At 35.8% G+C, this 15,767-nt stretch overlaps 1 protein-coding gene across 2 annotated transcripts in view; it reads right to left on the bottom strand.

Annotated features, from left to right (window-relative positions):
• NBN (nibrin) overlaps nt 1–15,767 on the bottom strand; it is a 45,478-nt gene that overhangs the window by 12,309 nt on the left and 17,402 nt on the right. The window contains exons 8-12 of one of the 2 annotated variants that reach the window (XM_046642246.1): nt 14,616–14,713; nt 9,468–9,597; nt 6,904–7,179; nt 4,383–4,827; nt 657–728 (exon numbers count right to left, since the gene is read on the bottom strand). In XM_046642246.1, the coding sequence (XP_046498202.1) occupies nt 657–728; nt 4,383–4,827; nt 6,904–7,179; nt 9,468–9,597; nt 14,616–14,713 (1,021 nt within the window). The remainder of the gene's footprint in view (nt 1–656; nt 729–4,382; nt 4,828–6,903; nt 7,180–9,467; nt 9,598–14,615; nt 14,714–15,767) is intronic. The other variant, XM_046642247.1, reaches the window with a different exon arrangement.

Below are 15,767 nucleotides of genomic sequence, written 5' to 3'. Positions count from 1 at the left end.
GAAAAGGTTTATTAACAAAATGTAATCAGGAACTCTAATAATAGCCTAATACTTTTGCATTGTGTTTTAGAGTATACAATATTTCACATTCATTACTCTATTTGACATAAACAACAACTCTGTTGAAAAACTATCAATCTGATTTTATAAACAAAAGACTTGAGGGGGCCGGCCCTGTGGCCGAGTGGTTAAGTTCGCACTCTCTGCTTCAGCAGCCCAGGATTTCGCCAGTTCAAATCCTGGGCGTGGACATGGCACCACTCATGAAGCCATGCTGAGGCAGCGTGCCACATGACACAACTAGAAGGACCCACAACTAGAAATACATAACCATGTGCTGGGGGGCTTTGGGAGAAAAAGGAAAAATAAAATCTTTAACAAAAGACTTGAGGTTCATAAATGTGGAAATGCCTTGTTCAAGGTCACATATCTATGAAGTAGAGAGCAAGGAAATACACTCAGGCTTTTCTCCATACTCTTTTTGCCATACCACGGTTGTAAATGCTATCCATTTCCAGAGGATGCATTATTATGAAATAGACCAAAATTATAGAAAGGGAATTAATCCTAAGAATGTAAACTGACAGAAATTGAAGTGATGGTCCATAAGTCAAATCTTTATAATAGTTAAATAAAATAAATAAAAATTTCCTCACAAATAGTTCTTCTTTAGTTGACCAGAGTGATTCTTTCTTGAGTTCACATTTCTTCCCAGTTTCACTTTCTTGCTAAAGAAATAAAAAATAGAATTCACAGGAGTTTAAAATGGTATCTTTCTGAAAACCATGAAATTCATGGTTTCTGAAATTCATGCTCTTGACCCAGGTAGTTGACTTTCAAGTCATCTTTCCAGAGAAACTATGAGATAAGAATAGAAATATATGTAGGAAAAGACACTGTAGTATGAGTTACAAGAGCAAACAACTGGAAGCAAAGTTCATATAGGTTATATATGTAAAGAATATTTAATTATTTGAGATAGGATCATAAGTGAATAAAAAATGGCTAAAAAATTGCATTAACACTTGATTCCAAGTTTGCAAGATAAGATTTAAAAAAGAAAATACCAAAATATTAACTATAGCTATCTCTAGCTGGTAGGAGTATCAACAAACTGTCACTATGTTTTTATTTTCTGTATTTCTACAGGAGTATGTATTATTTTCACAGTCAAAAATAAAAAGAATCACTTTTAAAAGATTCTATCTAAATCTATATTTAGAATTGAATTTTAAATCCCCCTAATTCAACAAGAAAGTTACTCTAATTGTCCAAGACATTCATCTGTAATAAACTGAAGACAGCCTTGTGTACAATCATACTATCCTTCACATTCATATATGTAGACCATGTTCTAGACACAATCCTATTACGTAGATGGCTTAAGTAAAAATTACAATCCCTTTGGATAGAACGGGGGGGGGCATATCATTTTACATCAAATCTGCAGTGATTCAGTAATAAAAATTCAGAAAAATTTTAATAAGAAAGTTGGAAAGGGCAGAAAAAGAAACGTACTCTGTGCTTGCTTAGAGACTAAAGAGAATTAATGTTTTCATTTACCAGTATTAAGATTAAAAATTTATATTCCAAGCCTACCATGTGCCCTTTTACTGAGTACTTTCGTAGACATCACCAAGTGGAAGGTGCAATCAGAACATTTTACTCCCCACACCTTTTCCACATCCTGCTCTACTCCCTCAAACTTGCTCATCCTCTTGAGCAAGTTTTTATTTCCTATCTCACAGAACCTACCCAGACACTCGGACTACAAGCTTGGGAAATATCCTATATTCTTTCCCCTCGCCTCATTTCTCATACTGAGTCAATCACCAAGGCCTGGAGATTCTACCTCCTAAAGGCCTATCAAACGTTTCCTCTCTGACTGCATTTCATGTTAGCACGCCCAGTGCCTAGAATAACTAAATGAATGAATGAATTAGATTCTGAGAAAGCTAACAGAAAAAAGCAGGGTAGACCTGTGTTTCAAATTGCTATTCACTGTGCCAAAGTCTAATATGACATTTATTTTGTACTGTATTTTTATTTAGAATGTCATGAATTCTGAAACAGTAAAATAAGGACAAAGAAAACTATGCTACAGAATCAAGAGTAAAATAAAATAATTATATTCCCTGAGATCATTATATAACAAGTATACCTTGGCTATTAAATGACAAGTGTTTTCAGGTTCACAAAGACTGTTTAATGTTTCCCGTATCACTGGTGTATGATGCTCACTTCTCATCTCTCCCAGTCTGGGATCTAATGAAATATAGCTTGGGTGACACGAGCCCTGGGAGAATGTGCGGTCAAAGTAGGTATTTAAGAAGATTAATAGCAGCCATAAAGGATGGACCAAAGAATTCTGTGACTTAAACCATAACAATTTCCAGACTGTGAGCAATGGGCCAATATGGGATAGAATTTAAGGAAAAGAAAAAAAAGGGCTATAAAAAAAGATTAAAGTACTTAATAGGACAAGAAGACTAGGGAAAGAATTAAGAACATATCAGAAAAAATTAAAAATAAATACAGGAGGAAAGGGTACCACAAGGGAAATGCATATCCAAAGGTGTGGCCAAAATAACAGAGCCTAACTTTCTAAAGACTAAATGCTTATAATATTATGTAACCTGAATACAGATTCTGAAAGAGTCTGGAGCTAAAGTGACAATGTAAATTCATAATGCAAGTAGAATAAACCTATCTTTATAAAGAGATGTAAAGTTATTAAACTTAGGAAATCATCCCTTGGATTTCACCAAATGCCATATTAAACTAACTTACCTAACTCTTCACTATAGTGGAAATTGATGCAGAAGTGACTTCTAGGATATATAAACCACTTGGTCCAATTAATGTCTTCTGTAAAGTGTCAGCTAATATTAAATCTTTGGTAATAAAGACCCCTCTGTCTCTAAAGTTCTCAATCTGGCTAGAGGATACCTCAGTATCCATTCCCTTTCTTCCTCTTAAGTTCATTAAGGATAGCAATGTACCAAACTGAAAACATTTCCCAGAACCCTGTTGTAAGTTGAGGGGGAGGGATGGGAAGTGGCACAACCATGACTAAATTCCAGTCAATAACAAAAGTTATCAGGTGGGGTTTCTGAAAAAGCTCCTTAGAAAGTAGGGAGGAACTCACGTAGAAAGACCTTTACCCTGTTCTCTCTCCACCTTCTTCTTCCTCCCTGGAAAGTGGACATGATGGCTAGAGGTGCCATCTCATAGATTAGAAAGACAGACACCCAGGAAATTAATATTATGGAACTGCCAAGCAGCTTTGGTTACCTGCTTCTGGGTTTCTTTCATAAGAAAAAAATAACTCTATCATCTTTAAGCTACTGACTTTAGACTTTTTAAAGACAGCAAAAGGTATTCTTAACCAATAAAGGGAGAGAACTTTTTCTGGGAAGTAAACTGGATGTACTGAATCAGGATCTCTGGGGCTTTGGTCTGGGAATCCATATTTTTAAAAAGCTCGCCAAGTAATTCTGATGCAGCTGGTCCACATAGGGCATTTAGGATTCACTTATAAGAAATAAGAAATGATTCTCTCCTTTTATATGAAAATGCCAACATATAGGCTAAATAGGACACACACTTTGTTTTTTCAGTAGTAGCTATAAATTTACATAGTGCCTGACACACACTAAGTTTTCATCAAATGCTTAATTGCTGCACCTTCCAATCACTTAATTCTTATCCTCTTACTCAGTCCTATCTTTATCCAGTAGCTGTTTACAGGAGGGGACAACCATAGACATGACTGAGAGTGGAGCTAACGGACCTATGTGGGAGATTAGAATATTAAATTTTGATTTCATGAGGTCAGTGTTCTCACCTAAAAAGCTAACTAGTCTACAAACAATATCCAACTTACTGATCTAAAAAATAGGAAATACTCTGAAGAATTTTCTTAGACCAAAGTGGGTAAGACAAATTATCAACATTCTACGAAAATAGGATAGGACATTAAAGATCAAAAGGAAAATAAAAATTTCTAGTGATATTATACATGTTTTATCCTAAAAAATTACTTAGTAGATATTTTGTTTTACTAACTTTATCTTTCTGTGCCTGTTTACTAAGGCATCTCCTACACTTACCGGCATGGCCAAATGTCTGATATAATAGTACAGCCTGGAAATCTATTAAAACAATCAGGAATAACAGTTTTATTTGTTGTCATTTATTATATACTGTCAAAGAATAACTGTATTTTTAACATTTACCTTATTGACCAACAAATTCCTATACTTAATACTGGGTGTTGAAGATAATTTTTTGGATGCTCATAGTGTCAATACAAATATCTAAAGTACTTTTTAACATTCTAAGTTTCTATTTGCAATACTTATTTAAAAAATGTTACTTACAGGTATTTTGTTACTTTCTGATATTGCTTCATCATTAAAAGTGCCATTTGTTTCTATATCAAATCTTGGCCTTTTTCTAATATTGATGGCTTCCTCTTGTTTGTGAACTTTCACTTTGATTTCCAACTCTGGTCTTGTGTTCTTGAGTAACTGTTCTAATACTTCATCTTCTATGGCTAAATCATCAATTTCTTGTCTTTTTTCTGATCTTAGCTTTTCTGTAGAAAGAAATTTACTGGCAGAATTTTTCACAGTGGATTTTAAATCTGTATCTGTAAGTAAGTTATCTGTTTTTTTCCCTTCAGGCTCATTCTGAGATAGATGTTGCTCTCTATTTTTCCATATTGAGGGTGTAGCAGGTTGTGTTTGTTCTAAAAGAGAACAAGACATTTCTATTCTTGCTGATTTAGATGAAGAAATTTCTTGATTTTCTTCATCCCTTTCCCTTAGATTTAAAAAAAGAGAGAAGAAAACAAAAAAAGAAAATGAACATAGCTAAGTAATTTTTTGGTTTGGCAATATTCACTCCCTCCCCCATTTATTTCACAATATTCTTGATTTTATTAATTAACAACATCACTGGAAATCAAAAAATAGACATCTGAAAACAGTACATCATTCACATACACTCTGTTTTGATGCGACTGATCAACCCTACGGCTAAAACAATTTGGAGATGTGTATCTTCTTTGCTGAAGCAGCAGTAGCTGATAAAGCAATGTGGAGGAAAAGGTAGAAAAACATAAAAATACAAAGGACTTGTTGCCAGGAAACAATAGCTTACTCTATAATTGAGGGAACTTGTAGGCAGGGAAAAATTACCCTGGAAACAAAACCTGACAGGTTAATGAGAACTTGATTCAAGACAGTAAGTCAGAGTGGCTAAATCCAGAATATAGTACACACTATACACTGCAAGTAATATGTAAATAGTTGACTAAGAGTTTTCTATTCGACACTACATCATTCATTCACATAAGAGTGGTTAAGATTTGTCGATCTCAATGTCATGGCCCGGGGTTCATTTGCCAGTCTGGGAACCACACCACCCGTCTGTTGGTTGTCACATTGTGGCAGCTGCATTGCTGTGATGTTGAAAGCCATGCCACCGGTATTTCAAATACCAGCAGGGTCACCCATGGCGGACTGGTTTCAGCAGAGCTTCCAAACTAAGGCTAAGAAGAAGGACCTCACCATCTACTTGCAAAAAAATTGGTCATGAGAACCCTGTGAATAGCAGTAGAACACTGATATAGCACTGGAAAGTGAGAGAATGGCACAAAAAGACTGGGCAGGGTTCTGCTCTCACAGTACACAGGGCCGTTAGGAGTCGGAATTGACTCACTGGCACTAAGAACAACAAGGCCCACAGAGGACATAAAAACTTGGGTCTCTGCTTTACAGGATTCATGTTGAACTGGAACAGTCAAAGTGATATTTTAATAAAGCTAATCTAATGTCAGGGTACTGGACAGACTGATCAAGAGGTTTCTGTAATAATTTAGGTGCTGAGAGTTTGAACCAGAGAGCTGGCAACACAAACAGATGAAAAGGGAGGAATTTACAAGACACTGAAAATAAGAATCAACACTACTAGTTTGGGGAGGCAGAGGAGAAAGAGTCAAAGATCTTGACAAAGTGAACTACTAACAAAAACACACATTCAGTGACAGGGGAGAAAAAGCTATAGGCCTATTATTCGGGAAAACAGCAGGAAACTCCTGTGGAAAAGTAGAAGTGAAATGTACAGGATGTTAGGGCCAAATATATTGATCATCTGCAATAAAATCATGAAACCATGAAAGTATAGTACAGAGTATATAAAAAGCAGGAGAAGGAAAAGGAGTCTTCCAAGGGGGTGAAGGGGAAAGTAAGAGAGGCAAAAGAATGAGGATGGGCCACCAACACAAAAACTGAGATGAGACTAGAAGAGGACAAAGGTTCAAGATTCAAGAGTTGAATGTTACCAAAAGGCTACTAGAGCTGGCAACTGTGTCAATGGTTACTTTCAAGGATGTCATGTAAAGATGAAATATTGCTGGTTAAGAACTATTTCATACAGAAATGGGAACAATAACAATAATCTCCTTTTTTGAGAAGTTTAACAGTGATTGTAAAAGACAAAAGGCAGTAGCTAACAGAAGAAACCAAGTCAAGGAAAGGTTTTAAAAAACAAAAGTCAGATAGAGCTTTTGAATACAGAAAAAAAGGACCTAGATGATATTAAAGGTGCTAGAAATTGAGAGAATAATTAATGGAGCATGGTCTTAAAAGAAGTGAGAGGTGACCAAGGGAAAAAGGTAGGTCAAAAGAACTAAGGTGTGGGAAAGCACTCCTTCAAGAGAAATGCAGCAAATGAAACAACAGAAGAAAAAAGGATCAGGGAGAATCTAACTTATGTGCTTTCTAAGAGGGAATAGGTCAAAGGGCATACTTAAGCAGAATAAGACTACCATTCTACAATCATATAACAAATATTAATATTTTTCAGAGATACAGGGAAGTATTAGTAAAAATATACCTTTTCCTGGTAGATGGCTGAAAGTAGTTTTTGATGGAGTTAGTCTGCTGCTGCTGAGAAGCCCGATCTCTACTTTTATTTACACTTGGGAATTTCGTTGGTGAAAGCTGATAGTTAGGGATTTTCATCCTAACCAGAGTATTTGATACTGTATTATTATTATTAGAGCTTATCTTGGGGGGTTCCTTCACAGTGAATGTTTCTTGTGAAGGCCCTCTGAATTTTTGTTTCATTCTGGAGATTTTGATTTCTTTTGGCCTTTCACTCAAATCCATACTGGAGCAAAAGAACAGAAGGTAAACAGTCACATTTACAGCAATTTTTATCTAGAAACAAAGTCCTTTAAGTAGTACTAATGTAATACAGCTTTAGAACATAATTATCTTCAGACAATATTTCTGCGAGTATATTTTACTAACCCAAGAAAGTAGCTCCTTTGTCATCAAAGCTCCCTGAAGACAGATGATACCTTTTCTCTTCTTCATCCTCTACAGCACATATTGTCAGGCATGGTCTGCTATAAAAAACTGCCAGGGCCAGCCCTAGTGGCCTAGTGGTTTAAGTTCGGTTCCTGGGCGCCGGCCTACAGTACTCATCTATCAGTGGCCATGCTGTAGCAGCAGCTCACATACAAAATAGAGGAAGACCGGCAACAGATGTTAGCTCAGGGTGAATCTTCCTAAGCAAAAATAACAAAAACAAAAAAACCCTGCCAAATACACATGGAATACCAACCTAGTATCTTATGATAAATTAAACTATGTGATAATCCTAGGTAATTTTTGCTTTAGGGGCCGGTCCTGTGGCCGAGTGGTTAAGTTTGCCTGCTCCGCTTCGGCGGCCCAGGGTTTCACCAGTTTGGATCCTGGGTGTGGACATGGCACCGCTCATCAAGCCATGCTGAGGCGGCATCCTACATGCTGCAACTAGAAGGATCCACAACTAAAAATATATACAACTATGTACTGGGGGGCTTTGGAGAGAAAAAGGAAAAATAAAATCTTAAAAAAAAAAAAGTTTAGGGGCCAGCCCCGGGGCTGAGTGGTTAAGTTTGCATGCTCCGCTGTGGCAGCCCAGGGTTCGGATCCCGGGTGCGGACATGGCACTGCTCATTAGGCCACGTTGAGGCGGCGTCCCATATGCCACAACTATAAGGACCTGCAACTAGGATATACAACTATGTACCAAGGGGATTAGGGGAGAGAAAGCAGAAAAAAAAAGTTTAAATTATTGCCAGGCATAAAAATTATTAAAAGACGGAAAGTCAGAAAAAGAATAACCTATCATTCCAGCATCATATATAATGGGGTATTTAGATCACTTTAGATGAACTGATATGGTTATATTCCAGCCAGATGGCAGTCTCTAGAGTAGAACTCTAGATGACCAGAAAAATTCTTTAAAAACAAACACACAGTTCTATTATGTATGGTTGAATATACACTGCCTCTGTTATTCTTATTTCACAATTTCAAAACATGAGTTTCTCTTAAAAAGTTCTACTTGGTCTTAATATAAAGCATGGTGTAGTAAAAATTTAAATATGGTCTAATACAGTGATATAATAAGTATCTTTCAATATGAACAGTTCACTATGGATTATTTAAAATAAAATATACTGTCTTAAATGAAAAATATCATAGAATATGAATGAACTAGCTTTGCTCTTCAAAAAAACTCCAAAAACAAAAAAAAACCTTTTCAAATAGAGAACCACTAAAAAACTATCTTTATGAACAAACATGAATTATTTAGATAGCCAGACAGACACATATAAGTATCTCCAAAATTGTAAGTAATGTTCTTTTTCTCTTTTTTTTGAGGAAGATTAGCCCTGAGCTAACTGCTGCCAATCCTCCTCTTTTTGCCGAGGAAGACTGGCCCTGAGCTAACATCCATGCCCATCTTCCTCTACTTTCTATGTGGGATGCCTACCACAGCATGGCGTGCCAAGCATTGCCATGTCCACACCTGGGATCCAAACCAGTGAACCCAGGGCCGCCAAGAAGTGGAACATGTGAACTCAGCCACTGCACCACTGGGCCGACCCCGTAAGTAATGTTCAAATACAGGCAACATCATATAATGCAAACAAATTTATTTAAAACTTATTTTACCAGTCACAAATAAAGTAGTATAATTCTTTATAGTCTTCCCTGTACATTTGCAAGGAACAAAAAAAAAATTATCATAAGACAAAGGTTGGTAAACTATGGACTGCAGACCATATCTGGCCTGCCACTTGCTTTTGTAAATTAAGTTTTATTGGAACACAGCCATACTCATTCACTTACATGTTGTCTAGGGCTGCTTTCATGCTACAATGGCAGAGATGAGGAGCTGTGACAGAAATCGACGGCCCACAAAGCCAAAAATATTTACTCTCTGGTCCTTTATAGAAAGTTTGCTGATCCCTGTCCTAAAATATTATTTTCCCTGGCATCCCACTCTCCCATGCTTATCTCCTAAGAGATGACCTGATAAGGCACTGACTTTATTTCTTGAATATACTATTAATTTATTGATAGAAAAATAACAATAGTTCATTAACAATGAAGTTGTACCATGTATCTGCTTGTTCTGATTCTGTGTCAGCTACATATGTTGTAGTATTCACTGGGGCGCTTGGCATCAGTTTTTCATTGACTGACAAGCCTTGAGAAAAGCTTGACCCTGGAGTCGTTGTCTTCAATCCTGAAAATCACACAAGTGAAAGAATCACAACTGCTAGACACGAGATGAACATTTGGTCACTTAAAACTGTTAGACTGCCATGCTGAGGGAATTAACTAGGCAATACAGCACACGGTTGTCTCCAGTCAGTAGAGCCAACAAATACTTAACAAAATCACCTATAGCAGCCTGTTGGCATCTGTGATGGGCTTATCTAAATCAAATCATTTTAAAGATACATCACATCCTTCGTGGTGAAGTATTATTAACTTAAATAAAAATAGAACCAACTTAAATTCTAATTCAAATTATGCTTTAAGTCAGCAGACCCAAAAATCACATTTCTTCCTCACAGAAAGTATAACTACCCTATCATCTACACAAATCAAAATCAATGTGAGTTTTATTTTTAGAAGGAACACAATATCTGAAAAGAAGACATAAACAGTTTTAGACAAATTTTGTGGCTATTCCAGAAAACCATGATTATTTCATCATTTTATTTACTAGAACAGCGATTTAATTCAAGTGCAAGCAATTTAATTCAATTTAATTCTTCTGGCATACTTTTCTTCAACCTCCCGCACTGAATTAGGTGCCCCTCCTTTTAGCTCCCATCCCACCATTTACATCACTCCATAAACTTTTAACACACTATCACTAATTGTGTGACACGTGTTACGTTACTTAACTTCTCTTAGTTTCCTCATCTATAAAATGGGGATAAATATAATACTTTCCTCACAAGTTCTGAGGGAAAAATGAATTGATATAAAGATAGCACTTAGAAAAATGCTTGGAACACAGTAAGCACTATGCAAGTGTAGCTGTTACCATTATCATCACTTTATACTACACTGGCTTACTTGTTAACTTTCCCTTATTAGACTTGGAATCTTCTTGACAAGAGGGACCAAGTCTTGCTCATTTCTATATCTTCAGTCCCTGAGCAATGTGTGGTATATAGTGGATAAAAATAAGTTAATGGAATTAAATTGTTAGCTGAAAATGTTAAAAGTTGACATTTCTCAAGTCTCTAAGCTAAATTATCAATCTGTTAGGCCCTCATGACATAGGATGTGTTTAATAAATGCTTATTACTGATTTTAAATTCAAGTATTTAAATGACTTCTGCCGTTTTCCTTACATGACCACCCCAGAAGCTCATTGGCATTTCCTTAAACACATATATCCCTAAAATTTATTTTGGCTTCCACAGAAGTTTGTAAAAGATGATAATTACAAATGCTTACATAATCACTAAAAGAAACAATTTATAAATCAAATCTAACAACCCAGAAAAACTGAGGTTTGTCAACAATAAGATTATTTACAATGTTCTCCTAGCCAAAAATATCATGAGGGCAGAGATCTGCTCTGATCTGCTCACTTCTTTATTCCAAATGTTTAGAATAATTACAAGTATATAACAAATATTCAATAAATACTTGTGGAATAAATAAATGAATGAATACGAACAGAAAGGACAAAAGAAAGGAAAGGAAAAAGGGAGGGAAGGAGGCATGCATTCACTCTGCTCCCCCAAAACTGGTTGTGTTCTAAAATTTTTTTAAGTTGGATGTCTATGGCTTAGAATCCACACACCTACCCATGAATATGTGCAAGAAGTAATACTACTCAAGACAGTGTAGATTTTTACCAATTCCTTATGATTTTGTTTCTTTATGAAATAATACAATAGAAAACGCACTGGTCTAGTAGTCAGAAAACCCAGATTTTAAGATTGGCTTGGCCATGAACTATCTATGGGACCTTAATGTTTCTCAGCCTTGAGATCTCCTACATTTTAATAGAAAGACAGATCAGATGATCTCTAAGCTCTTTCAGCCATAAATACACTTCCAACAGTGGATGATAAAATTTTGTTGCTCCACAGTGGCAAAAAGAATCTTGTGTACCAATGACTTAGTTCAATTAAGCAAAGAGTCATACTACAAACGAACACTGTGCTTGGTGCTGTGAGGGAATCCAAAATTATTAAGCGCTTATAATCAATCTATTGGCTGAAAGAGGCATGAAAACAACTGGTTATATTTCAAAGTAGGAAGAAACTCTAACTGGAATGCAAAAACAAAAAACAAAAACAAAAACAAAAATCAACCAATACTGGGGTATAGAATACAGAATAATCCTGACTTGGAGGAAAGTTATGGGAGACAAAACAACAAAGAAAAACTTCATGAAAGAGGTGAGCATTTGCAGAATGAGTCAGATTTTGAAGAGTAGTATTGGCATTCTAGGAACAGGGACCATGATGAGCAAGGTGAAGGAGTGCAGGAACTATACATAATAAGGCACATGTTAAAAAAAAGATGAGGATGGGAAGAGATAGGCTGTAGCTAACCAATTGATGGCTTGGAAGTTGAGACAAAGGGCTTAGGGGTTTATTCTATAGATAATGAGAGCTAGTAAAACCTTTTAAGAAAAGGGAAGGTGAGTCTAGAGGCAAAGTGAAATATTAACTGTAGAGATGAATATGGGGGCAGGACCATTACTCGGGGCAATTATAACAGCCCTCAGGAAAGAAAGACATGCAGGGTTCAAATAGGGCAGCGGCTGTGAGAGGGAAAATTTCAGGTCTACTAAGAATAAAAAATGACTGAATTGTGTACTCTGAGTGCCTGTTCCACATTTATAAAAGAGGACTCCTCTCTAGTTCAGTCTTTCCCTAGATATTCTAAGCCAGTGGTTCTTGGGGTTTGTATGAGAAACACGAACTAAAAATTAATCAAACCAAACCAAAAACACCCAAAAAACAAAACCCAGATGCCTTGGCTGCACCCCAGAATATTCTGAACTACAGAGAACGTGAATTTGCCTTAAAAAATGTTTCTGAAGCATATATATATAGTTGAGAACTAGTTTTCTAAAACAGAAACAAAGGCCAATTCTCCCAAATTGGGGCTGAGACAAGGGGAGCTACTCTCTTAGACCCAACAATTCTGTTTTTTTAATACATTTTTTGTAATATTGTTAAAATCTGAAATTACTAATAGGTTTTTTTTTTTTCTGTAACAGAAAAGAAATCCACTGTCAACAAAATAATATCTTTGGCACATGCCATTTCTAAAGGTTGTGCAGGTCTCTAACAGACAGCTTCTCCAAGAATATGGCTCTCCTTTGGTATCCACATTAAAGTAATTCTCTAAGAAAGGCTGAAGAGTTGGTCTTTAGCTTTTCACTTTAAGGACAAATTCTGGGAATGCTAGTCGTAAATTTTGGAGAAATATTCATCATATCACAATTCTACCAAAACAAGTTATTTGAACATGGTGGAAACTTCCCCATCACTTAAAACTGTATTTGAAGGTTACCTATGTACAGACAGAAACATACTTAGTGTACTCAGTGGGAAATGGAAGAGCTATCAGATGAATAAACATTCTTATGCAAATATTAAAATACTAACCTGTCAAATTTATGAGACATCAATCCTGTTACATCTGCTCCCATTACCTCTACACCATCACTTCCCAAAACTTTACACATCAAAATATGCACTGCAGTGTAATAATATCCTAACAGCTTTGACTTACGAGCCAATCTGAATCCAATTATTTGCTATGTGACCTTTGGCTAATCTTAACCTTTCTGTATGTTAGTTCCCTTATCTATAAAATGTACATGATATCATTTATCTTAAAAGGATTGTTTTGCAGATTAAATTTTGATGACATATGTAAAGTCTCTGCAAACTCAAGAAAGAGCAGTTATTATTAGCAATCATTATTACTAATGACCTACACATCTAATCAATTCCTGGTCATTAGGCTCTAAGGGCTTACTCCTTCCAAAATCTAGCTGAGCACTTACCTAATTTGTAAAACCTGTGTTGCAGAGTATAGCTAGTCAAGAGGTACACTGTCCAACTCCACAGATGCCATTCAGTAGGCCATAATGTGAATGATACCTGCTGGGGTGTATAACGACGTAGTGCTGTCCTAACTTGTATTTTTTAGCCAAAGTCCAATAACTGCTGACAACTAACTATAGATAGAAGCCAGGAGGCAAATAAATGTATACAAAGTATAGAATGGATACTCTGATAGCCAGGCAAAGAAGAGAAAAGTTACTAGAGAGAACAAATGTAAAAATATCTAAGGTAAAAAAGAATAAATGAACCATCTTCACGATGGCAACATCAGCTTACTTTCAAGAAAAGTAGGGGAAAATAACAAGGGGATAATAGTTGCTGCCTCTGAGTACAATGGCTTTTGTGATAGTCAACACTGAGATGACTATAATATGCATTCTTCATCTCAGTAAATGGCATCATCACCCAACCAGTTACTCATGCCAAAAAACTAGAAGTTGTTTCTAATTCTTCCACAGACAAGTTCTGCTGGGTCCAGTTCCAAAATACATCCTGAATCTGTTTATTTTTCTGCATCTCCATCCACTATTACCACTCTGGTCTAAGACACCAGGCTCTCTCTCACCTGGACCTCCACAATAGCATTCTACTCATAGAAAGCTCACTTCCATTTTGGAACCCTGGAATCCATGCTCCAGGCAGATGCCATTGTGACCTGTTCCTTCCACTTGGAATTCTGCTACCCAGATCCTCCCATGGCTGCCTTTTCTTGTCATTCAGCATGCATGGGGTCAAATATTACATCCTCAGTGAGACCTTCTCTGAGCACCAATCTAAAATAGCCTGCTCCCAGTCACTATTGCATCACCCTGTTTTAGCTTTCTCTTAGTACTTGGCCCTAAGAGAACTTATAAGATGTGTGTGTTTGGTTGTTAACTGTCTGAATCCTGACCTTTAGAATAATAGGTATCTTGTGTACTTTGTCTCACTGTACCTTCAGCACTTAGAACAGTGCCTAGTACAAGGCAGCCACAAATATTTATCAAATAAATGAATGAATGAATGAATGGACAAATAGATGAGTTTTAAAATATGGTGAAAATGGTTACCCCTGGCAAGTATCGAGCAATGTGCATACAGCCTATCATCAATTTACATAACAAATAAAGCTGCTAAAGAATCAATAAAATAATGCTTTAATTACCTGTACTGGGCTGGCCCTGAGGATCACAGTAATTCTCTGTAGTCATGAAAATAACTGCCAATCCAAGCTCTGCTTCAGGAATAGGTCTGAGACCCTGCCTATTAGAATAAAATAGTTTAAGTATGATAATGTATTAAAACTAACAACTTTTATTAAGATGATGTCAAAATGAATATATCCTTTTTTTTTTCCTCTAAAGAGATACTGCCATTTTATGGTATGGAGAGAATTTCAAAAACAGAATACTAGCTTACTCACTGGAGCAACATTACATTGAGCAAGTTCACCACCTTCTAGTAACTCAGTGATTTCATTTGTAAAATAAAGGTCTAGAGAAAAGGATACAGACCCTTCCAGTATTAAAAGTCTATAATTTTCAGAATAAGAAGAAAACACTAATACCCAAATGAAACAATAAAACAGATTTTTATAAGCAAATCTATGATTACTGGAATCCTAAGATAAAACTCACGAGAAAGAAGAAGAGGGGAGAAGGGGAAGGTGAGAAAAAAGTACGAAGAACCGTATATAAGCTACATCTATACATGTGCTATAATTTTAAGTTTAGTAAATCAAATGATTTTACCAAATTTACATGTATTAAGGAATTTTATTAAAGGAATCTTATGGTGAACTTATGTCATTTTATAATGTGACTAATGACTTATAAAACAAAGATAATTAATACAATTTAATAATAACACAGTATAGAAACTACACCTCAAATTTTAAGAGCTAGAAAACTTAACATTTATTATAAAGGTATCTTAACTGGTTGCAGTAGTCTAAAAGGTGTTTCAAATGCTTAACATTTGTTTTCTGTATGCATTGGGTTAACTTAAATAAAGCTCAACTATGTGCAATTATAATAATATTATGCTAAGAAAAGACCTGAAATATTACAACCAAGTGATCACATATACCTACTTAAAATTCACGCAACTCAAAATTGATATTGTATTACCCTACTGTTCTTGAAATTGTAATTATACTATGAAAATTAATTATAAAGATTAGCTATATAAAATAAAAACATTTTAAATACATATTTAATAATGTTATACAGACATTACATCATCTTAAATGGGGAAACATTGTGAGCATTCCTTCTAAAGTCAATAATGAGATGAATGTGGCTACTAACACCACTTC

This window comes from Equus quagga, chromosome 16 (assembly GCF_021613505.1).
Source record: "Equus quagga isolate Etosha38 chromosome 16, UCLA_HA_Equagga_1.0, whole genome shotgun sequence".
Classification (NCBI taxonomy): Eukaryota; Metazoa; Chordata; class Mammalia; order Perissodactyla; family Equidae; genus Equus; species Equus quagga.
Note: the sequence above shows the minus strand (reverse complement) of the source record. Positions and strands in the feature narration are given on the sequence as shown.